The following is a 25019-nucleotide window of genomic DNA, read 5'->3' on the forward strand; positions in this document are numbered from 1 at the left end:
TTTCTCATAAAAACTATGGAAGGAATACAGCAAACTCTAATTTTCCTAATGTTATTTTCAAATCAGTTTCTTAAAAACTCTGTAACTACTTCTTTTTGTAGGTTCTTAATGGTATTAATGCATATATGTAGCCTTTGCTTTAAGGCAAAGGAAAACAAGCTCCAAACAACAAGTATTTTTTTTCCAAGTCATAATACTACAAAATACTTAAAAACAGCCCTTCCAAAATCACCAAAAAAAAAATCCCCTCAAACTTCACTACCTTCACTACCTTGAAATAATTCATCATTTCTAACCCTTTCTTTTCCTTTTCCTTCTCTTAGACAGGAATTCCTTTCTTACCTTTTCTCATCTATTAGAAAAACTATTTCTGATTATTTCTAATAGGTAGCAATATTTTGACTGACATATTTGCATTATATAATGTCTAAGTGTATAAACTAGCACTCAGGTCATTATTATGCTTGTCATGTGATGAAATGATTTTCTTTGTCCTGGAGAGTTCTTATAACATTCTGCTTTATATTTTAATTTTTTCAACACTTCATGTTTCTTAATGACAATATTAAAATATATTAGGTATTGTCTGAAATAGAAAGTGAAGACTTGCAGATTGGTACCAATTGTAGTACTCAGTCCACAACAGATGATCCTATTGAAGTGGTCACCGACGGACATTTTGTTGCAGGTGAGTGAATTCGTTATTTATTTGGCTGTGTTGATGTTTAGCATCATGTTAACAAATCTTTCTATAAGTATTTTTTCTTTTCTCTTTTTATTAGTAACCTTATTCTCTTTGTAAAGAATTAGAAAATGATAGTATCCAATAGATCCAGATTCTTCATCAGTTGGACATAGGTGAGCAGATGCTTATGCTTCTATGTAAATTCAGGATTAGGAAATCATCCTCTTATTTATCCTCAAGGTTTTTATCTAAATTTGTTCTAAATGTAAAAAAAAAAAATTTCTAAACATGATTTCAGTAGTTATAAATACGAATGGAAGCCAAACTGTAGACATCAAGAATGTGCTTTGCTACAGCTACCACTGTTTTTTTTAATAGTCATATTGGGTGGGATTGTTCTCTTTCGCTATGGCCTTTGCATGTTTTGGATTGGTGTAGATAAAACCCCTCCTGATACTGATGAAGACCTTTCCCCTGAAGCAAAAGTGCAATCTCAAAATATGCATTGGTAGAACGAACAAAACTGTCAGGAAGCATGGATTGCAATAGTAAGTGGACTTTATGGTTAAAAAGGCAGGGCTGTCTGTGATATAAAAGACTTGTTACAGTCCCGTGTGCCTGGAGGGTGTGTGTTGCTTGCCATACCAACATTGAATCCTTTTCATTGTGTTTCTTCATGCATAGTTTAAGATGCCTTCTGCCTTCTCTTAGTATCAATTTTTAAGTAAAAGGTTTCCTTGTTTGGTTTAAATTTCTTAGCTGATGATGGCATGAACATAAAGTTTACCTACCATGAAGTAGAAGAAAAATGTAGGCAAGATTTTGAGCAGTGGGATAAAAGACAAAAAGAACTTGAAGTTGAGAAAAGGAAAAAGTGGAAGGCTGAGAGGGAAGCACAAGAAAAAGAGAATGATGAGGAACAAGAAAGAAGGCTGCAGCGTCTGGAGGAATTTGAGGCTGAAAGAATAAAGTTAGAGCTTCTTCATAAGGTAATTAATGATATTTACTTCAAATAGTCTAAATGGGTGCATTTTAGTTTCAAGCTCTAATATGCAAAAGAGAACTTCCCAGATTTTATGGCTGTCCTAAACCATCACTCATGATACCAAATTGAGCTATGTCATACTTAAATATGACTTGTTATTTTGAAGTTGGTTCTTTTTTTTTTTTGCTATGATCAACAGTGAATTGATATAGTATGCTAAATGTTAAATTGCTCTTTAGGCTTTGTCCTTATTATATTGATATATTTTTGTGATTATATCATTTTTTATTTTATGATTTAACCCCAACCAAATCCCTGAGATAAGAGTTAGTGTCCTAAGATACTCACAGAAGTGAGTCATGGTCTCTGTGTTCTTACTAAATACTGCTCCTTGTTGTGGAACAAGTATTGGCAACCTTCTGATGTACCTAATGATTATGATGTTTGGCCAAGAAATAAGAAAACAAGACCCTAGGTCCTCCTCAACCTGATATATATGTATATCGTAAAATAGTGAGAAAATAGGTTGAACTTTCGATTTGGAAATAGTTTTGGTGAAAATTCTTCCTTTAGCTTTACCCAGCAAAAATCCTCTCTGAAGGACTAAGATCATCAGCATTATCATCAGCATTACTATACCACTGCATTTAAAAGAGGCCTGTTAAACTGCTCTCAGATTTTTTCTTTCAAGTTTAAGAGATTACTCTGTTTTATTGCCATAAACCCAGTATATGTTGAATGTCTTTAAAAGCGTAGGCTTCATTTCAGTGACAGTATAGAATTAGGAGAAGGTAGGATTGATTGGACCATATGCCAAGGTCTCCAAGGATACACTTCTGAAATCTGGATCTGAAAGTCCAATCATTTATTATGTTCCCTGCAACTGAGTTTCTCATTTTGATTAAGGCATCCACAGTAGTAGCTCCCTGAAAAGTCAAAATGATAGGGACTTCAGAGAGAGGGTTTTTTTGACATTCAGAGTTGTGTGCAATATTCATTTAAGTTAATTTGTTGTGCAGAAACAACAAAGTATGATGGAAGATGAGTTAGAGAAAGAAAAGAAAGCTTGGAGAGAAAAAATGATGCAACATGAGGTAAGGTTGTACAAAGGATATGTGTGAAAAGAATGAGTATATGAATATTATATGTTTAAGATTAAATGTTATTTGGTATTTGGAAATACACCAGATTCTGCTTCTTAAGAATTAGTATATACCAACACTATTTAAGCTCACAATGACTGAGCTCTAACCCAATTGTTGTTTTGATTTAGGAATTGATGATGAAACTACAGTTGCAGGTGGAAGAGGAGGAAAAAGCTTTTGAAGAGCAGAAAGCAAAACAAAGGCAACACATAACAGAGCAAGAGAATGCAGCAGCTGTGAAAATCCAAGCTAGATTTAGATCATTTTTAGTCCACAAAAAATATGCTCCCATCTTAAAAGAGTGCAAAGATAAAATTAAACACGAAAAGGAAATACAAAAAGAAATACAGAGGAAAATGAAAGAAAAGGAGGAAAGAATGAAGAGCCATATGGAAGAAATGAAGAAAAAAAAAGAAGAGGAAAAGAGACAAGAAGAGAGAGAAAGACAGATGCATTTGGAACAGGTGAGGAGGTGTGAAGAATATGAGAAAAAGAAAGTAAGCTTGAGGCTTGAAAGAGAAAAACAGTTGCAGATAAGAAAAGAAGAGAGAAAAATAAAAGAAGGAGGAGCAATAATGAATGAAAATAGAGGAAAGGATGAAGAAAACATAACAGAGGAAAAACTGAGAGAAAATTTAAAAGCAGTAAGAGGGCAGAAAATGGAACTGAGTAAGCAAGTAGTGGAAGAAGAAAAAGATCAAACTGTAAAGATGGATGAAACAAGTAACTGGATAAATCCAGTAAAAAGAAAGTTGGCACCACCAGTACCAAATATGTTAAATTCTGAGAGGAAAGAATCATCTTCTGAAGTAAATAACAAAAATCCAGATAGAAATTCAGRAACGTGTGCAGAAAGAAGTTCCTCTGATGCTGGAAATCTTAATTCAGTTCCACTTACAGGTACTTCAAAGAAGGAATCTGTTGATTTTAGAGCTAGTGATATGGCAGAAAATAAGACAAATAAGACAAACATAAAAGCAGAAAGAGAAGAGAAAATGGAGCCAAGTAAGCAAGTAGTGGAAGAAGAAAAAGATCAMACTGTAAAGRMRGATGAAACAAGTAACTGGATAAATCCAGTARAAAGAAAGTTGKCACCACCAGTACCAAATATGTTAAATTCTGAGAGGAAAGAATCATCTTCTGAAGTAAATAACAAAAATCCAGATAGAAATTCAGRAACGTGTGCAGAAAGAAGTTCCTCTGATGCTGGAAATCTTAATTCAGTTCCACTTACAGGTACTTCAAAGAAGGAATCTGTTGATTTTAGAGCTAGTGATATGGCAGAAAATAAGACAAATAAGACAAACATAAAAGCAGAAAGAGAAGAGAAAATGGAGCCAAGTAAGCAAGTAGTGGAAGAAGAAAAAGATCAAACTGTAAAGGCAGATGAAACAAGTAACTGGATAAATCCAGTAGAAAGAAAGTTGTCACCACCAATACCAAATATGTTAAATTCTGAGAGGAAGGAGATCTCTTGTGAAATAAATAACAAAAATCCATATAGAAATTCAGGAACGTGTGCAGAAAGAAGTTCCTCAGACGCTCAAAATCTTAATATAGCTCCAGTTGCAGATACTTCTAAGAAGGAATCTGTTGATTTTAGAGCTGGAGTTAAGGTAGAAAATAAGGAGGAGAATACAAACAGTAGATCACTGAATGCTCAGCCAAATGCCGATAATAGAGAAATCAAGGATCGTATTTTTCAATCTGAAATAGTGAAGACAGCTGTGTTTCTAATGAAAGATTCTAATGAGAAACTTACTGAGCATTGGGACAGAATTCAGGATGTAGCTAAGAATTCCAGTAGCGTAGAAATTCTTCCTGATGATATTGAAAAGAAGAGATTAAATTGGATGAAGACATGTAAGCCATGGTGTAAAATATTTGGAGAAAATCAAAGAAAGACAATTACTAAAAAAAGACATCCAAGGAAAATTTCAGTTAACAAGATGCCTCCATTAAGTACAGAAAAGATCATTCATAGTGGCCCTTGGAGCACTCTGCAGCAGGTAACTATGCACAAGATACAGAATTAAATAGGAAGTTATTCTATATTCTGTATTCTATAGAATTCTATACTTTTATAATATCAGCAGAATACCATTGTGAAAAATGGAAGAGGAAGGAATTATGTAGGGCAGAGTATAGCAACAACTCTCTGAGATCCTCTGCATAGATGTAGGATACAGGTTACCCAAATTCCTGGGAGCATTATGGGACAGGGTGCCATGCTCGCAGTCTTCAGGTGATTGACAATATCAATGATTCTGTAAAAGACTGGAGCTTCCAGCCTCTACTTTCTGCTAAATTAGCCTTTGTATGTGGAGCTGCATTTCAGCTTCTGCTTATCTAACTCTCCTGAGGTTTTGAGAATACTGGTCTTTCCCAGAAGACAGACTTTACTGACATATATATATGACTTAATGAGTATCACTGTATGCTCACTCTGCTCTTGCTCGCCACGCTGGGGTTACATGCTGTGCTGAATAGAGCTTCAGTCAAACCTATTTTGGTCTAGTCCAGTACATTCAGTCATTATTTGTGGGACAGTAATGGGATAAAATCCACAGTACTAATAGATTTATTTTAGTGACAATCTTCCATTTGTTCAAATACAGCATCATTAGTAGTGTATCTCTTATATTCTTTTTAAGAAGGATGTCAAAATCAAACTTTTTTTTAATTTTATCATCTCCTTATTAATAGATCAAAACTATTTTTGACATTCTTTTTTTTAATGAAATTGTCATATTAGTTGTTTACATTTTATAAAAGTAGTAAAATATAAATTATATAAAATAAAATGTAGTTTTAGTCGGATAAAAATAACTTAAGAAAATAAAATGTGCCATGAATGATAAAAATAGCAACAATTAATCTTATTTATTATTAAATGCATGTAGGTCACAATACTGACACTGGAAGATTTACCAGAATGTAGCCTCTCCACATTATCTGACTGTGCAAATCTTCAAGTACTGACTATCAGACGCTGTGGATTAGTTGCACTGGAAGGACTAAGTAACTGCAAAGACATAAAGTATATCAATGTGGAGGTACCAAGCACTTTTGATTCTATAGTATAACTCAGAAAAAAAAAAAATCTGCTTTTGCTGTTCAGGCAGCTGTGCAGTTGGGTGCAACAGGATGCATAAATTTTAGTGTTTTAAGAACATATAAATATGAACAAAATACTCCCTGTCAACAAAACTGTACCAGCAGATATTTTATTGTATGTGGTGGTAATAGAATAACATTGGACAAACAAATCAAGCTAAACTAAAGAAGGTCCACGATATTTTAAGTAAAGGATCAAATCCCATTTACTCTAGTAACCAGTGTAGCTGAATAACATTGGTTAAATTGGTGTAATTTAGAGCTGGTCTAAATTAACATACCTATAGATCAAGATTTCTACAAATGAGTGATTAAATTAAAATTTATTTATATTTAATATATTTATATATTTAATATATTCATATATTTTAGTAAGCTCAAAGTTGATTTTTTTTTTTAATTTGAGTGCTCTTTCTCTATGTATTTCAGCTAAATTCTGAATTAGAGGTAGAAATAGCAGGATGCACCTTGCACTTTGTTTTGCGAGTAGTTCAGTGTAGAAATTTTCGGACTGATTCCATTTTTAGTCAGAGAGAAAAAAAAAGAAACAGACATTTTAGTTTTGGAATCATCTCCTACTAACCTGGGTGTTGCATGGTGATGAGATGGCTAGTTTTCAGGTAGTAGATTGTGGAGGAAATCTAGATGCTTCAGCTGTAACTGTTTGCTTTATTAGCCATGTATAGTTACATGGGTCCTGAGGTGACTATTGTTACTAAGGCTGCTTGACTTTAAATATACTTTATTAATACATCAATAACAATATACATTACAAATAGTATTTTATACTTTGGTCATTCCAGCGCATGAATCAGTTATCCTCCATTCCAGTTAAATTGAAGGTACAATCTTTTTTTTTTTTTTTTTTTTCTTTTTTCTTTTTTCTTTTTTGTTTTTCCAACAGCTGAAACAATCCAAATTATTCCATGGGTTTTTCTTACATAAGCTGCTCCTTTGCTTTCCTTGGACACTCATTCTTTCTTGATATTGCCCCTCTTAATTAATTTTAAGCTATATCAATTCTCTGTTCAGACTTACTGGTACAACTGAAGGGGCTGTCCAAAAGCAGAAATCAGTGTTATTTATGGCTTCTTGAGAAAGTTCTGTGTATCAAGGCCTGCAGTTGGAGCTAGCAGCTAAGCCTTGTCACTTTGCGAATTCTGGAATAGGAATAATCTCTGGGATTTAACTGATTCATGAAGGGAGAATGTAGGGAAGAAGGGGCCAATCTCTTCTCATTGGTGGCCAGTGACAGGACAAGGGGAAAAGGGTATAAGTTGAAACACAGGCAGTTCCATCACCAGGTGAGGAGGAACTTCTGTCCTGTGAGGGTGAGAGAGCCCTGGAGGCTGCCCTGGAGGCAGGGCACAGGGAGGCTGTGGAGTCCCCTTCTCTGGAGGTCTTCAAAACCTGCCTGGATGCCACCCTGTGCTCTGGGGTGACCCTGCTTGAGCAGGGGGGTTGGACTAGACAATCTCTAGAGGTCCCTTCCAACCTCAACCATTCTGTGATTTTGTGATTTCTTAGAAAGACAGGGAATTTAAGGGTTTTTTTTTTTTTTTTTTTTTTTGAGCATCTGCAGGTGAACAACAGAAGTAAATAAAAGCAGGAAATAGTAAAAGAGAAATCAGAGGCATCAAAATGACTTGAGGTGAATGTTAAAAAAAAAAAAAAAAAAAAAAACTTTGGGGGAAGACCATTAGCTAAATATTAATACTTGTGAGAAAAGAATACCTCTAAAGGTAGTTATTTTCATTTTTTTTACTAAATAGGATTCTACTAAAGTCAAGCGTGCTTGTCATTTGTATGTAGTGGATATTGTGGCTACAAAGCCACAAGGTAAGGTAGGAAAGTATATTCAGGAAGGAACATGCTATTTTTGATTTCTTATAATATTTCTTTAAAATTTTAGGTATTGTTAGAAGCAGAATGCAGTGTAAGATGTCTCTTGATTTTTGTCCTAGTAGGACACAAAAGCAGTTGTCAATATATCAATCTATTTTCCCAGTAGAAAAAAACCTTTGGTGCCCTCACTACTACCTGGAAGTTTAGTTTTAGTAATAATATCTGCCATTTTCTTGAACTTACCCTGCTGTTTCAGTTAAAATGCTTAATATTCTTGTTCTTTTTTTCAGGAAAACAATATTCAGATCATAGACTGTGAGAATCTAGAAAATCTCTGTGTTCTAATTCTGAGTAAGAACCGTCTTTCATCAGTTTGTGGCTTAGATGGCTGCAGAAATCTTCGTAATCTTGAACTTTCCTACAATAAAATCACCCGAATTGGTATGAAAATTATTCAGAAAATACCCCAAATTGTGTAAAAGCATATTTCTGCTGTTTACATTTAGGATTTGTGCTATTTACATTTTCATAGAGTCACAGAATGGTTGAAGTTGGAAGAGACCTCTAGAGATCATCTAGTCCAACCCCCTGCTCAGGCAGGGACACCCAGAGCACGTGGCACAGGGCGGCATCCAGGCGGGTTTTGAAAACCTCCAGAGAAGGAAACTCCACAATCTCCCTGGGCAGCCTGTTCCAGGGCTCTGTCACACTCACATTAAAGAAGTTCTTCCTCGCATGGAGATGCAACTTCCTCTGTTTAAACTTGTACCCATATCCTATTGCTGGCCACCATCAAAAACAGTTTGGGCCCATCCTCTTTACATTTAGGATTATATTTTGGGTTCAGAGCCAGCCAACTGCTAAACCCAAGGAAGCAAATGAGGAAACAGATTTAGTATAGATCTGCATTTTAAAGCATAGTTAACTTGACATTTAATGTCAATTATGTCAATAGATCTGCATTTTAAAACATTGTTAACTTGACATTTAATGTCAATTATGGTTATACTGAGTATAGTCTGCTCTATAAGAGCGCTAAGTATCACCTGCACCAACTCAGTTGGAATATGTGAACAGCCTGAGTTCAGTATTTCTACAAAAGCAAATCATACAGAGGCTAACCTTGCAACTGCAGGGAGTTCCAGCATGTTCCTATGACCTGACAAGTAGGTATATAAAAATCATATTGTTTTTACGAGTGGTTGGACTGTGCTAACGCGGGTCACAGCTGTCCTTTCTACTAAAATATTACCCATTTTTATTCCAAACTTTTTATTTCAGACCGCTAGGTGGTGGTAGTTCCCTTTTTATTTTTCTCCAAGCATCAAAAGACTCACAGAACAGGATCTTGCTGGCAGGATTGAATGTCGTGAGCATATTTGAAATTCTTTCAAAACAATTAAAGACTTGCATATTTGTTCTCTAAAGCTTGCAGTGTGCAACATTTGTTTTAGATCTGGGGTGGCATGTCTTTAATATTCCATACACTTTCAGATGAATGTGTTATTTCCAATAGGTGTTTTCGCTTTCTAAATTACTATGATATCAAAGCTCTCTGTTTTGTTTTTTTTTTTTGTTTTTAATATAATTCTAACTTGGACATTTAATTTTTTATGTTTTTTTTCTTATCTTTGGCCTTTTTTGCTTTCTTCATCTTTTAAATAATATGTGGTGCCTGCTCCTCTTGTAATCCATTTTTTTCTCAGAAGATAATCACAAAGATAGATTCAACTTTGTAAAGCTTGCCCAATTTGCATATGCAAACCTAGGAAGCTTGGATTGAAAATTAAGACAGAGCATTACAGCAAACATTCAATCTTGTAGAAGATACTGGAAAGAAAAGTAAATTGAGGAACTCTCTCATTCAAATCCCTTTTGTTACATTTCTCCTCTCCAAGGTGTGTTATTGCTGAATAGAGGGGAAAAAGTGTTTAGACCTGTAACACCTAGATACAGTAGTGCTTTATAAAGGCAGACATTACAAATTGTCTAGCATGTGTAACACAGGAAAGTGAATCTATTTTTTTCTGTTTAAGAGGATGATTTTGGAAAAAAAATGTGGAAGGAATGGACATTGACAGGAAACTTCCTGTATGTTTTTGTGCAGGAGGTATCACATATTCTTGCTTTCTACACTAGCTGGCAGGAGTAAGCTCGTTATGAGTATAATGGCTGTATAAGGATAGCTTTATACTTAAAGACACTGGACTTCTTTATAAATTTCTTCATAAAAATATTTTATGGCAGCTCCTTAAAGGGGACACACTCATATTAATAGTGCTGATGCTGGTCTAGGGATTTTAAATTAACACAGTTTGTTCTCACCTTGTTGATAACTTGTTAAAAACCTTTAAAAATAAACTAATGAAAACTCACATTTAGACCAAATTGCTGTTTCTCTTTTTAGAGTTGGTTTTAAGAAGACTGTTAGTGTTTCACAAAGCCTGTGAGTTCTGAATAACAGTTGTAAACTGTTCTAGCATAGTAAGTGTCACTTACTACATTCTCTTCGAAGAGGTGCTTGAGTTATTTATTACTTGGTTAATAGGACTGGAAACCTGTGAACTGCATGCGTTGTAAAGCTATATATATTTGTGCTTTTAAGAATGAGTATTGAAAGGGTCAAAGTACAATAATAATTTAAACTTTTACAGGACTGAAATCAATTGTTACTATATATAATATATCACAATTTCAGAGGGTTTTGTTTTGTTTTGTTTTCGATACTGGGAAGCTAACAGTCTTTTATTTCAATGTGGTTTAATTCAGCTTTTTCTTTTCCAGGTGGTTTGGAGTCACTGAAAAATCTTCAACAGTTAATCGTGGATCATAATCAGTTAATCAGTACAAAAGGTCTCTGTGAAGCACCTACTCTCATGCACCTAGATTGTTCTTTTAATCATCTTACGCAAGTTGAAGGCATTGAGAATAGTGGCCTGCTTCAAATTCTGAAATTACAAGGCAATAACCTCCGGGAGGTAAAAAGCTTTGAATTAAATGTGATGTTTATTATACATACTTCTTTGTTACTGGTAATATTGTTCAGAATGTTGATTGTGAACTGGTTTGATTTTTTTTTTCCTTCTTCTCTCTCTCTTTTTAGTGGGAAGTTTTTTTAAAGGCACAAATGGCTGGTACTATAGCTAAGTATTTGCCTGCTCCTAAGCACTTTAAAAATTGTCCCCAAACCAATTATATTTTATAGCAAGTAGTCTACAGGTTGCGTTATACAACGCTGATCCTCTGTTTGTAATGTAGAAAAATGTTACTATAGCTACAGAGAAGTAATAGCTTAGGTTTATTTCACAAATGCTGATTTTCCAAAAGTTGAAGTTTGTGTTGCAGCATCAAAATAAGAAACTAGTTTGATAACTGTACACTTAGTTATCTTTACTAACAATGAGACTCTCATGAATCTGTTAGAGGAAATCCATTTTCAAAAAGAAGCATATAACTTCAGCATAAAATAAAAGACTATGGTTCTCTTTAAAAACATACGTACTCGATATGCAGTGCATGTAGAAGACATATAGAAATGTTTACAAGCTGGTATGTAGAAATTGTATGTAACAATTGATACATATATAATAAGCAAATGATACATATGTCCAAAGTGTGTTTTCACTTGTATTACTTCACTAATGATTGATGAAAAGCATCTGGCAAGCATTCCATTATTGTTTCTCTAATTTAATATTAATTTTAAAATAACCTTCTCTTTTCAATTTAGCTTCCAAGACTGGAAAATCATGTTCTGCTAAGAGAACTGTATTTGGATGACAATAGCATCTCTTCTATGAGAATATTTTCCTTGTTTTGGTTGCCTTTGTTGCAGATTCTTTCACTGTCTCAAAATAGGTAAACAAAAACATTCTTCTGTTTAACAAAATCAATACAATATTTAGCAATGTAGCTCTCTCAATGTAACCAATATAATTCTGAATGCGCTGAAAATATCACCATCTTGTCCAGTTCTTTGAAGAAAGGTATTTGACAAATAACTATGTTGTCCACTTATAGGTAAGAAAATTTGAAACAGCAATTACTATGAAAAATACATTTTTTAATAGATATTGTATGAAAATGTGTTTTGAGCATTGTGGTATTAAAACCATGGTGGCTTATTTTTCTCCTTACTTTAAAAGCTGTTTCGAGAATATCACTGTCAAACTTCATATTTCACAGCCAGCTTATTCAAAACAGACTTTGAAGACTATGTTAAATGCTAAATAAGAGTACAGACTAGAACGTTCATTAGGTTGTTTTTATTTTACATATCTGATGTGTTAATGTCCCAAAAAACAACCTTTAATACTGCTTATTTGCCTTTTCTTCATTGTTATGATTCATTTTGAAAAGTATACAAGTGGATGAATCAACAACCACAATAAAAAACTATACCATGAGCTAAAGTATTATGTAATTAACTTTCCGTTCTATTTAATGAATTAAATTCTGTATGCTTATGGAATTAGAATGACCAGATATTCAGAGCTAAAATCTTGCTTCTCCCCACTCTTTTATTTATAATTGTTTTTTATTGTTTTAATTGAATATAATTTTCCAAATTTTAGTAGTAAAATGAATTTTGAAAATAGATTCATTCATATGAATTGATTTTTTTCCATAGTGTCAGTTTCATTCTGAATACTACTGATCCCATTTCAATGCTGAGAATATCTCATTTTGAACCAACTGCTTATTGCTCCTGTTGCAGTTGGTGAAGGGGAAGAGATACTTGTAGAGTGTGACTCATCTGAAATTTTTAGACATCTATAGTGAGATTAATTACATCCTACAAATATCTGTTCATCTTCACAGACATATAACAGTCTAGATGACCACCTCACATGTAGGTGTCTACATTTAAGCAGATGAACCCCATCCTATGCAGCAAAACCAAATAGCTTTGAGTCTGGAAGGAAAAAAAAATCTCTAAGTCTGAACCCAGTTATCATAAAGGATGTTCTTCTTTACAGAAAATTTATTGCTGTTTGAGTATATAAACTTTATATAACATTATATAACTTCTCAGATTTTTTTTTAAGTCATTTCTAATGAACTAAGAGGCATGTAAACTCTTTGATGTAAATAGAACTTAGTTTCAAGTTGCTGGGGAAGGGGATTTTAGTTCTGGAGCCTGGAGAAAGTGCTTCCTCCTTGTGACTAATGAGAGCATTACCTGCTGAATGTTAGATTCTAAATTAAATCAATATGACTAATTCAGAATATTAGATAAAAATATAAGGCTATATGCATGAATTTAATAAATTGTTTGGATATTGATTTGTTTATTAGATAATGCTTTTCTTTGTTTGTTTGTTTTTCCTGTTGATGTTCTGTCTTTCTTTTTTCATCTTCCCAAAGAACACACACTAGTGTGGCTGTATCTTCTTGCAGTTTCCTGCTCAGTCCCTAGTTTGTTTTTTGCTAATGTTGAGATGTGGCTGAACTGTATGTAATAAGATGTTTTCATAATTGCTTGAAACTTGGGTTGGCTTGCTATGGAAACAATGTAATTAGGACAATAGCATCAGGAATACCTGGAGCGGTGCCTCTAGATTTTGGTTGTGCTCGACTGACATTGTAGATACGCTCTGTCTCTTACCTGTCCCATGAGCTTAAATTTTTTATTCTCTGTCGAACTGCTTTTGCTTTTCCAGTAGCCAAGGTGAGAGGCAATGTTTGGTCAGTTGACTTCCATCAGCAAATAAGATGTTTTGCTAGTAATATATTGATATGTTGATGATAAACACGTTGATGCATTGATAACGACATAAACAAACATGTTTATACTGAAAATAAATACAACAAAAAATGCCACAATTTCATTTCTTTCCTTTGTGTTCATTCCTTATCTCAAATCTGTGAGGGAAGCTGGACAAGATAGCATTAAGTGCAGATTAAAAGCCTGAAAATTCCTAGCATTTCAGTAGCCTGCTCTGTTACACTCATTTTATGTACACTTATAAGCAGCTCCATATGTGTCTGCTAGACCATAAGTAACTCGATGTTCTATATAGAAACAATGAATGTAATGGAGTAAGCTGTTGAAAGAAAAGCTGTTTCTTTGCTTTTATCCTACAGCTAGTGCGATTTTGTGATTTTTTGGGGGGATGATTTTTTTTTTCTGCATATGCACTGAGAGCCATTTCCTTTTTATTGATTGCACAAAACCCATATAATAGTAATGCTGACAAGCTGTGGTCTTTCTGAAAATAAAGTACTGTGAAAAAAATCTTACATTAATTTATAGTTTTTTTATTATTATTTCTGACATTCTTCATCAGTATCATAAAGCAGAAACTGATAAATAAAAAACAATTCTGTTTTAAATCTGCAATGTAACAAGGAGTTACAATAGAGCTGAACAACACGTACTAAGTAACTCCTTCAAATATACCAATGGCAGCTATTTCACCACTGCTGCTTTTATCAGGAGTGTTTGACTTTCACATACCAAGCATATACTCCATCCATGCAGTAGCTACAGTAAATTATGTTGGCTTTATCACTGTGGAAATGAGGCTATGAAGATTTGTGTTCTTCCTTATAGCAGATGGAGAACACAAGCATTAAGTTAGTTTATAAAAGGAACACTTTTGATTTTTGTTAAAGCCTTTTTTTTGGTGGGAAAAATCAAACCTTGCTACTAGTACAAAAATGAATATGCGTTTAATATGAATTAAAAGATCCTGTAGTATTTATATTTAGTTGTAATCCAGGTCAATTATTTAGCTTCTTTGGTAATTGCTTTTATATAAAAAAAGTTTTACAAAGAGTTCTAAATCAAGCTACTGTTGAGATAGCCAATACATTTTTATGTGTAATTTCAGAATAGATAAATTTCTGTGTCTCAAAATTTCTGCTTTAATGTGGCAAGGCTCACTTTCTGTTATCTGTAGGGTGATATGAGGGTGGTAGGTGAGAATTTAATTATTTAAAAAATTGAGATCCAAACCTCACCTCTCAACACTCACTCAAAATTACATTTTGAGTGAGTGTTGAGAGGTGAGGTTTGGATGGACAGGGTCATAATCTTTGTGAACATGGTGCTCATATGAATGTTTTACAACTAGATATATACTGTTCTTAAATGTCTTGAAAAAGAAATGTTAAAAGATAAGCTCACCACTTAATATATATCACTTTTGTTATTTCAATTCTATTACAGAATGTTTGTGGTTTTAAAACAATATCAAATGAATGAGTTGAGTTCATTGTCATTGCAAGCCATTATGTTTTTGATTGTATTTTTCTGGAGTCATCTTGATAAGTCTAAATGGCACTGGATAAGTCTAATGGCACTTCAGTCATGAGCAAATTTAGATACCATACTTTTCTTTTTCTTTAGCATATGGGATTTCTTTTTTGATTTTAAGTAATTCTTTGCTGACAACATGCTTATCTCCAAGAGTCTGACACCAATACTATTGAAGTATTGCATGCCTAGTTATTCAAGAAACAAGTGCCTGATTGAAAGAGCTCCTTTATTATGATTGACTGATTCCTGTGAATATGGTGAATATTGTAAACAAAAATGTTGTTTTTACTTTAAAGGATGCAAAAGATATATATGCACTAGTTGAAGATCTCTATCAATATAAAATTCATTCTTAATTATCTTACCCTCTTTCCGGCTAACCTCATCACGATATCTTTTCTTTTTTTCTGGGAAGAAGCAAACACACAGCAAAATCTGGCCCATTCTGAGTAGTGATTGGTATACATGTTCTGAAATGCAGTCTTTATTTTCTCTAGTATATACTTACAAGTCTAGTCTCTTAAATGTTCTTTTCTGTTTTCAAATTTCTGTGGTTATCTATGTCTTGTCCTTAAATAGGAGCAGAAAGAGGAAGCTGTAACTTTCTTTTTTTTTGAATATCTTTTACTTTTGTGTCTTCTTTGTAATTTATATCTCATATGCCCAGGGCTAATGTGACAAGGTCAAGTAGTATTAAGTTTTCAGTAATGTCCTTTGTCTTTCTGGTTTGAATTTTCGTAGGAGAAAAATTAACAAAGAATGTCAGTAAAAGGATAGCTATAGGATGACGGGGAAAAGGTCTAAGTCTCATAATGCCAATGGCAGACAAGGGGAATCCAGTGATTAAATAGGATTTCTGAAGCACCACAGCGTAAAATGATAAAGATCCACCTACCTAGCATGCTATAAATAAAAACTTTGTCATTGTCTTATGTAGCAAAAAAAATACTGCAAAAATTATGCTTCAGTCCCTTGTACCAAATACAGTTTTTTATTTTCCAGAGAAATTATTAATCTATAATCCATTGATAGCTTTTCAGTTTGTGTGGCTTTAGTATTTGCCACTGATATCTGTATTGATATAGCTGCTATGAATATTAAATATATCTACTACTTGTCATTAAAAACAATATTTGTAGTACCCATCTCTAATTACGAGGCTTAATCCTTTTTACACTTAATGCTCCATAGTTTCTCGATTCCCTAGAAAGCAGTCCGGGAGGTAGAAGGACTATTTTAAAGTACTATTTTTTTTTTTTTTTTGGAGAAACATAATGACACATATTTATTTGAGTTCATATCTGATTCTCCAAATCTACAATTAAAATGTTCTGTTTTCATATAGAAATTCTGCTTTGTCATGTAAATGTGGAAATTAAATGATTTTTTTACCAGGTTTTGTGCATATTTTCAACAAGGATAAAGAATCTACAATCAAAACTAGGTTTGGATTTTATGAACAAGACTTAAACCCTCTCTGCCTTTCAGCTCTCTGCCTTTCAGCTGGAATTTCTCTTTTGGAGAGCAAGAGATAGTCACACATTACAGCAGGAAACAAGCATTTTCAGTTCTGACCAGTTTTAAGTTTGTTGATTGAATAGACTTAATTTTTTCAAATGGCCACATTCTTGACCATAAGACTTTTTGTTTTACTACTTTCAAAATCAGTTATATACTGCAAAGAAAAGTAATATTCTTACCATCAAAGAAAAGTAATATTCTTACCATTAATATTAACAATTACAACCACAGACATTGCCCCATTCTCCTCTGAGGCTTCTTAGGGCTTGTTGCTCCGTAAATGAAAAAAGTTACCTGAAAGTGATTTAGTTGATTTAATATGTGTTTGTACATAAACATTCTAGATTTAATTGAAGACTGGTATTTTACATCTTGATCTTTTTTTCCCTTTCCTTTTCATATTTAAGCTAGAAGAAAATAAATTTTTAATCCAAAATGTAGTGTTTGGAAACAGCATTGCCACTCGCATGATTTCAACATATTCTTAAGTGCACCACTGCAAGTTTGTAAGCAAAAAAACCTTTCAACAATGCCATATACTATAAATTTTAATAGTAGTGATAATACACCCTTTATGGTCCAACGTAGCCTATGTCCAGATCATTGTTATCTCAGTTTCCTTATATGCACTTTGCAAAGCTGTCGATAGGATTTTTGTCATAGTGTTCCACTGCTTTCCTGATGTATTATGTGAGGAAAGCTCTGATATGCAAGAAGAGCATTTCCATACCTGGCAGCCAGCTGACAACATGTTACAGAAGTAGTAAGGCATAGAAAACATTAAAAAGGCATTACAGGAGTGTGCAGCCTTGATCTGTTAGGAAATTGAAGTGTGACAATTTTTTTTTTTAGCCTCTAGGAAAGTAATGTGAGTAGGGAAGAGAAACAAACAAGCAAAAGTTAAGAGAAATTTTAAATGGAGGAAAGAGGGAAATGGTATTTAAAAATAAATATAAATAATAAATGGTGGGAGTGTTAGATGTGTGCTTGTTCTGGTGCCTAAAGGAAAGCCAATTGCATCATTTGTAAACTTTACAAGACTGCAGACCCATTGAAGTGAATGTAAGAAAAACAGAATAAAATTTTTGCCAAAGAAAACAAAACATTAGTGAGTAACAAAAAATAATCATCTGAATTATTGCTACTTAAAAGATAAAGAAATGCTTTCAAGTTACAGAAAGAATTTCTGTAATTAATTGTAGCACCCTGGATAGCTAAATGAGTATTTACCCACATAAATGAATAAATTCCCCTACCTGCAAATGATTCTGCTTCCTACCCCTTTGTGAACTGCTGCTCTTTTAATTGAGAAAGACTGTTCTGTTCTGTTTGTAGTTTGACTGAGCTTGCACCTTTAAATTCATGTGTATCTCTGGAAAAACTGGATATCAGAAATAATCGTTTGTCAGGTGAGTTATGTAAAAAGAAACAAAAATCTCTTTAAAGATAAAGCAAATCCCATCTGAACAAGAACTTTCTAAATAAAGTACCATGTTTGTTGAGTCTGTGTGTGTGCAAATATTATTCAAAATATATAATTTAGAAGACATGCAGATATTTTTCAAATATGGATATTATAAATAGTAGCAGTACAATATAGCACAATTGCTTCATGGTCTTGGTACATTTTATTTGCATATAAATTTTAAGCAGATGTAGTATAAATGTTATGATTCCATGCTCAATTTGATATTTTTTTTCCTAATACAATACAGACCTAAAAAGTGTAATCGTATGGTTAAATGGCTGCCATAAACTAACTGAGTTGTCACTCAGTGGAAATCCACTTCTCCAAGAAAGGACATGGAGGTAAGAAAATTTTAATTTACTAGATAGGAAAATGAAACTTGGCCAAAAAAATTAGAGGTATACAAGTATTTCTTAAGTTAGTTAAATATTAAATAGAAGGATATTACTAAAATACATTTTTAGTGTGGAATTATGTCACCAAATAAATGTATAGAGTCATTCTTCAGCTAATTTTATGCTACTTTAAATGTGCTGTCTGGGAGAAACTGGAGACATATCACAATATAACACAGACTGTCAGAGCTGCATTTGTTTGACAGTAATTTGAAAAAATACATAAATGAATACATTAATTGACATTAAATTTACCTTTCTTTGGAAATTTCTGTAGATGTCTAGGCAAAGTATGTACCAGCAGCATCTAAAACTACATAAAATCTATTTTATAAGCTATAGATGAACTTTCCTTCATCTGCATTTATGCAGATAGATATTTATATAAAAGATCTTTTGTTTCTTTGCTTTGTGCAGAGTCAACTTTACTCAAATATATGTGTGCAAGGACTCACGTGAAAATTGGGCTGGTTTCAAAACACCTTTACCACAATTCTTCCCCCTTTATGCAATTCCAGTTCCAGAGCTTAATGCAAAAAATTCTATTAACAATCATGCAAATTAAAAATGGAAAAAAAAATCCCAAGAGTCATTGTGGAAACATAGTGCAAAATTGCCATGAGAAACCTTTACATGAATCTTCTAGACTTTTTATGTTCAAAGATCTTTAGTTAAGGAAGATAAGTTAGTTAAACAACAACAACAGAAAACACTTCTGCAGTTCCTGTTCTTACAAACATTAGGACTGTATATTAATGTGATTTTATGGTGATAGTCTTTCCTTCTTTCTCATTCTTAATCTACCAAAAAAAAAAAAAAAAAGAAAAAAAAAAAAAAAAAGAATCTGTGAAGGGACCTATAAAAAAAAAAGTTGATAATTTACTCTGATGAGTAAGGCTCCTGTGCCTTGAGTTTCTTGGTCTTTGCCTTACCAAACAAACATTACCATGCAAATTTTGCAAACATTAGAGTTTGGCACTTCTAAATAAAGAAAAACAGTTGTGTTTTCTCCCAAGTTTATTATCATTCTCCTTAAAGGTTTTCTCAAGCTTAGAATACAATTCTTTTAAGTCTCTCTTTTTTATATTTTTTCTTTTTTTTTAATTTAATGGGTTTAGAAAGATTAATTAGGTCATTTTAGTTCAATATTTTCTCTTCCATTTACAGATAGGAATATGTACTGGGCTGATTTGGTACAGACATTTGTCACTCAGCGATTTTGTAGCATACATATTGCTTCATCTCTGTTCTCCTTCTGAAACAGTGAGCAAATTTAAATTGGCAGGTTTACTGTTTTACATGTGTTTGAATTACTGAAATCCTTGTCAGAGGCCAACAGAACACTTTTTTGATAATTCCAGCAACTGATAACCATAGAAAAGCTGTTCAAAAATCAGTTTCATTTCTATAAACATATTTATTTAGTAATTGGTTATAAGATTATGTTTTAAATGCAAAGATATATAAAATACATTCATATAATTAATCATATCTCTGAGATTTCAATGTTTCTAGTGATTCTAACCTATATTTTTAAAAGAATGATCTAAAGTTTGGCCTAAGAGGGCTTATGTTTATTCTTGGTTATATCAAAACTTATTATATAATGACTGTGTACCTTACTTCCAATATTTATAAAATATAGTTTTTCTTCAAGCCTATGCTGTCAGCATTAATTCATGCAATAGTAACTACACTATAAGATTCTATAATTTTTATACTGAATAAGAATATTTAATTGCAACCTTTTGTGTAAGTTAGTGAGTTTTCCATGCTGTTTAATTGCTATCTTAAGTGAGTATTTTTCTTTAGGCAAATGCAGAAATTATGAAGATGATATGTGCCTTCTTTGTGACTCTATTTTTTAACTCTCCATTTATGTGTTCCTTTTTTTTAGCATGAATTCTGGTGTCTGACTTTATCTCCTCAGTTTACCACCTTTCGTATACCTTCAGTTACATTAGCCTTCTCTCTGAGATTTTGTCTGATGCAACCTCTATTACCTTATTTTACATTTCACTACAATATTTGCATAGAAATATGACCATCGATTCATCTATTTCTCCTTTACTTTAGTCTACTCTGATTTTACTCTTTCCAATTACAGAATGTTCTCACACTGTTTATTTGTCCTTCTCTTGGACCACTAATTCTTCCCTGTCCATCTATAGCTTCTTACAGTGTTTCTCATTTTGCTTTGCTGTCTTTTGTTGTCCTGTTTAGTCCCTTCCATCACTGCATCAACCTGTTTAAGAGACTTGCTACAATGGTAACTTGAAAAGGAGTAGTGCATTCCCGCCTATAGTGAATGTATAGAGGAATGCTTAGCTTAGCATCTTCAAAGGGAAAAAATAGATTAAGTATAAGCAGAAATTAATGGTTGATTCTGTTCTGGTAGATGAAGTTTAAGTTGTTATTCTGAGAAATTCATATTTCCACCAGAAATTAAGTATTCTTAAGATTATGAGAGATGCAGCCATAAAAGTAATACTGCTGTTCTTTCCACTCCAGTAACATACTATACGTATCTCAAACTTGAGGAACTTGTCCTAGAGACTATTACATGTGTCAAAACTAGAAAGGAAACTTCCCCTGTATAATGAGGCACAGTCATTACAAACCCTGAAATGAATAGTTGTGCTAGAATTGAAAAATTAAAAAAAGTCAAATTTGTTTTTCCACTGAAATACAAACTACAGATTTATGCAAGCCTTTTTTTTTTTTTTTTTTTTTTTGATCAGAAACGTTTTTAAAGCTTTTTAAAGGATAACTTTATAAATAAGTATATATGCATTTCATTACAATGGACTGATATGTTTGTCAAATATAACTTTGTGAATAAAATTCAATGACTGTGACTGTGATATTAAGTTCACATTTGCATTGATTTAATTTCCACTGTTCTACAGAACTGGTATTTCACTTGTAACCTGGAGGGGAAAGCCTTTCTGAATTCTAGTTTAAGTATATGAACTGACGCCTTAGATTTCCTTTAGATTGTTTGACCCAGTAGAGCTTTTATGATTAAACAAGAGATTCATTTATCTAGAGGATTTAAAGTATGCGGTGCTATAGAATATGGATTTGCTGAATACAGCATTGACTGTAACTTCAGGCAATGTGTTCTAGTGAACTTTACATAACCCCTTGATACCAACAAAGGAATTAGCTGTAAAATTTCCCGATCGGTTTTGTACTTTCATGTTCGGCCAGCGATAACACCAACAAAGGCAAAGTAGTAAGAAACTGCGTTTTAAAAATTAAACCCTGGGATCAGTCTGAGCACTCCTAGGGGAATGTGTTTCAATGCTATAATGATTTATAGAGCTTCTTAAGTGACAGAATATTCACCAGGAAGTTTTCACTAAATGAAATATTGACTCAGCCCTTCACCAGGAGAAACCCAGCTGGAAAAACTACTGTTGAGATCCCTTAGCTCTAAGACACAATACTTCTAGTATCAGTCAATATGATATGACACTTTTAAAAAATGTATCACTATTCAATATCAGCTTTGGTAATTCCTCTTTTGTTCAGAGACTAAAACCCTAATTTTCTTCTGAATATCTTTCATTCATTGTTATCTTACAGTAATGGGCAATGAAGACAGAAAGATTTGTATTTGCATTAAGTAGCATTCTATTTAAATAAGCCACATTTTGGAATATTCTAATTCAGTTATAGAAACTTTCTCTGTTTTGAAACCTAATGTTACCCTTTCAACGAAATCATCTCTTACTACTGCAGAGAATAGTCAGGTGGCTCTAAAATTTTAAAAAACCCTTAATCTTTTTTATAACAATTTTTCAACATTGTTCCCTTTTGGAGGAACAATAAATATTCATATGTGTTATTTAAAATTAATTCAATGGAATTATTGTGTGTTGACATACTGATTTTAAGTTTTCTGCAGTCTTACAACTTTAAACAAAGTTGAACTAACATGATATATGTGGAACAAAGTTGCAATACCAGACTATATTTCACAATAACCTAAAAAAGCCTCAATAATAATATTTCTTAAAATGCTCAGTGTTTTTTGTATGTATTTTTTTTAATACTGATGGCCCTGATTGCCCTTTTCTTAATATCTTATCTCTACTGCTATCCCTTTCTCTAACCTGAGCTTAATATTTCACAAGTGGACCTCACTCAATTCAGTGAACTGGTTAATACTGTAGTCCAGTCAGGCAATGATTCAATACAACTTATGTGTAAATATATGTAATGGATACTTAGAAGAATTAAAATGAAATGGTTTAATAGCTACTCTTTTTTTTTTTTTTAAGGAAGTGAGCTAAGCTTTTTATGTTTGAATATACAAACTGAGATTTCTTTTAAGGCACTGGATGCTTGTGAATACTCTTAATGGTCATGGGACTAATAGCCATGTGCAAATAGTTTTGTGCCATTTGCCTATCATGTAGCATTTTTTATAATTGGCAGAAGATTTCATACAGAATTTTTTCATAAAGTTAATTTTGACTTCTTTCTTTCTTTTTATTTCAAGATCTTCCCTATGTAAGGTCCTTAATAACTTACAGCTTCTTAATGGTGAAAACATAAATTATCGTACTTTGCTCAAAATTGAAAGAATCAAAGAATCAGAACCAAGAACTTTTCTAGAACTTTGTCAGTCTCAAATTGAAGAAAATGTTCTACTTGAGAAAAAGACTGGCAACTTGGGGTATGTATCAATGTGAATGCAAGTTGCCTTCAGAAACGTGTTTTGATGTATACTTAGGGTAGTTCTCTATGCTTTCCCTATGAATTTTAATTAGACTAGAAACGTGGATTATGTTAGTAAAGAAATTATAAATCATTAAGCTCATTGTAAAGAGTATTGCACCTGTTTTCTGAATATTAATGAGAGAAAAGCCAAGGTCCACAAATGTTTTCACAGAAAACTCTCAGTATTGCATTCACTTTAATATCCAACTTTTTCGTTGATGTTTGCAAAGAACTTGAGTCTGTGTGGTACTGAATATTCTCCCAGAGCAGGTGCAGAATCTAACATCTGATTCTCCTCTAACATTTGACTCTCCTTTGTTAATTCAGGTAAAGTTCAGGTGTTAAAACAGGAAAAGTACCTATATTTTTTTAGAAACTCACCATTTTGTATTTGCACAAAAGGAAATGGTATCTGACTACAATCTAATGGGATATTACTTTCCATGTATGGGGACAGACCAATGTGGTATTAGTGGATATTAAGTGTTACTGTCATATTCAATAACTGCATTACTGAGTTGCTTAAATTCTTCATCGCCCATAAAACTAAGATTTCCTTGAAAATGGATTAAGATTTAGATTGGAATTAGTTTGAAAAAGCTATATGGTGTAGATTCTCTGACAGATGCAATGCCTAGATGACTCCTGGAACTCCTCTCTTTCTCTGTTGAACCCTTGTGAAGGCATCTCCTTCAGTTCTATAATTCATGGCTTCTGGTTTGCAGATGGGAAGCTGGTGCTTTCTAGCCTATTCACTGTTTGAAGTAGTGTTTTGTTTTGTTTTGTTTTGTTTTAAGGAAGAAAGGAGAAGAAATAAGAAAAAAAAAGATTAAAATGCCCTTTTTACAGTAGAGATCATTTTGTCATGTCCAAAGTTTAGGACCTGTTTTGTTAAAAATGCTGTTTTGTTTAAAAATGCTAGATTGGAAAATGATTTGTGATAGAGCTTTAATAAATTCTCACTTTCACATACATTTATGTAAGAAGGTTGGTGCCAAGAGCAAGATGCTGTTCTCAAAATGTAGTGGTTTATTTCACCATGACTCAGAAACATGGACAAGTAGATGGGAAAAAAAAACTTAGTGGATAGTCAGGCACAGAGTAATATAACTAATTAATGTAACCAATTTTTCATAATCTGATTTTAATAAGAATTTGATAATTCATTCACAGCAACTTTTAAATTGGTAAGTCTGACATGGTTGAAGTATCATATATGAAATTTATTTTTAAAGTGCATTTCTTATTGGTTCAAGGCCTCTACATTTCATTTTGGCTAAACATACATTCTATGGATGATTTAAAAACCATTGAAAACTGCAGTTCATAAAAGAAACCCTAAACAACATGTACGTATATAAACTTTAACAGCACAGCTATTATGCATACATACTGCAATATTTTATCCAAATTGACTGAATTAATGTGACGTTGCTTGAGAACAGGCCAAAAATAGAGCAAACTTCTGTCTGCTTCACATCTTGCTAAGTTATGAGCCCCTGTAGGTACGACCTCAAGTATGTAAGCTGCCAAAAGTAATCACTGCTTGGTTCCCTAATCCATGTTTCATACACCAGTGCTGCTCAATTAAGTTGTCTGTGCTGTTTCTGCCTGCAGAGTTACTACTGTTCTTACCATGCTTAAGAATTATGTTTATTTTTAATTAAATTTCTTCATTCTAATAAATGACTCCTGTCATAATCTTCACATATCCTGTAGGCAGTGATCTTACACAAAATTATCACAACACTATGGTTGCTATAATTTGCTTTCACTAATTAGATAAGCTAGTGGAAGTTGAAATTCACAAGTACTAAATTTGTAATGTACAGAAAATAACAGGAATCTTGTAAATGGCATTGC

General features: G+C 33.0%; 1 protein-coding gene across 1 annotated transcript in view; it reads left to right on the forward strand.

The window, feature by feature from the left end:
• Nucleotides 1-25019, forward strand: part of LRRIQ1 (leucine rich repeats and IQ motif containing 1) — a 99058-nt gene that overhangs the window by 2774 nt on the left and 71265 nt on the right. The window contains exons 5-16 of the mRNA XM_026049753.1: nucleotides 580-688; nucleotides 1445-1674; nucleotides 2690-2764; nucleotides 2944-3759; nucleotides 4432-4824; nucleotides 5719-5871; nucleotides 8068-8218; nucleotides 10562-10755; nucleotides 11508-11635; nucleotides 17898-17971; nucleotides 18278-18371; nucleotides 22936-23112. Of these exons, the coding sequence (XP_025905538.1) occupies nucleotides 580-688; nucleotides 1445-1674; nucleotides 2690-2764; nucleotides 2944-3759; nucleotides 4432-4824; nucleotides 5719-5871; nucleotides 8068-8218; nucleotides 10562-10755; nucleotides 11508-11635; nucleotides 17898-17971; nucleotides 18278-18371; nucleotides 22936-23112 (2594 nt within the window). The remainder of the gene's footprint in view (nucleotides 1-579; nucleotides 689-1444; nucleotides 1675-2689; nucleotides 2765-2943; nucleotides 3760-4431; nucleotides 4825-5718; nucleotides 5872-8067; nucleotides 8219-10561; nucleotides 10756-11507; nucleotides 11636-17897; nucleotides 17972-18277; nucleotides 18372-22935; nucleotides 23113-25019) is intronic.

This window comes from Nothoprocta perdicaria, unplaced genomic scaffold (genome assembly GCF_003342845.1).
Source record: "Nothoprocta perdicaria isolate Ctin4 unplaced genomic scaffold, notPer1 scaffold_61, whole genome shotgun sequence".
Classification (NCBI taxonomy): domain Eukaryota; kingdom Metazoa; phylum Chordata; class Aves; order Tinamiformes; family Tinamidae; genus Nothoprocta; species Nothoprocta perdicaria.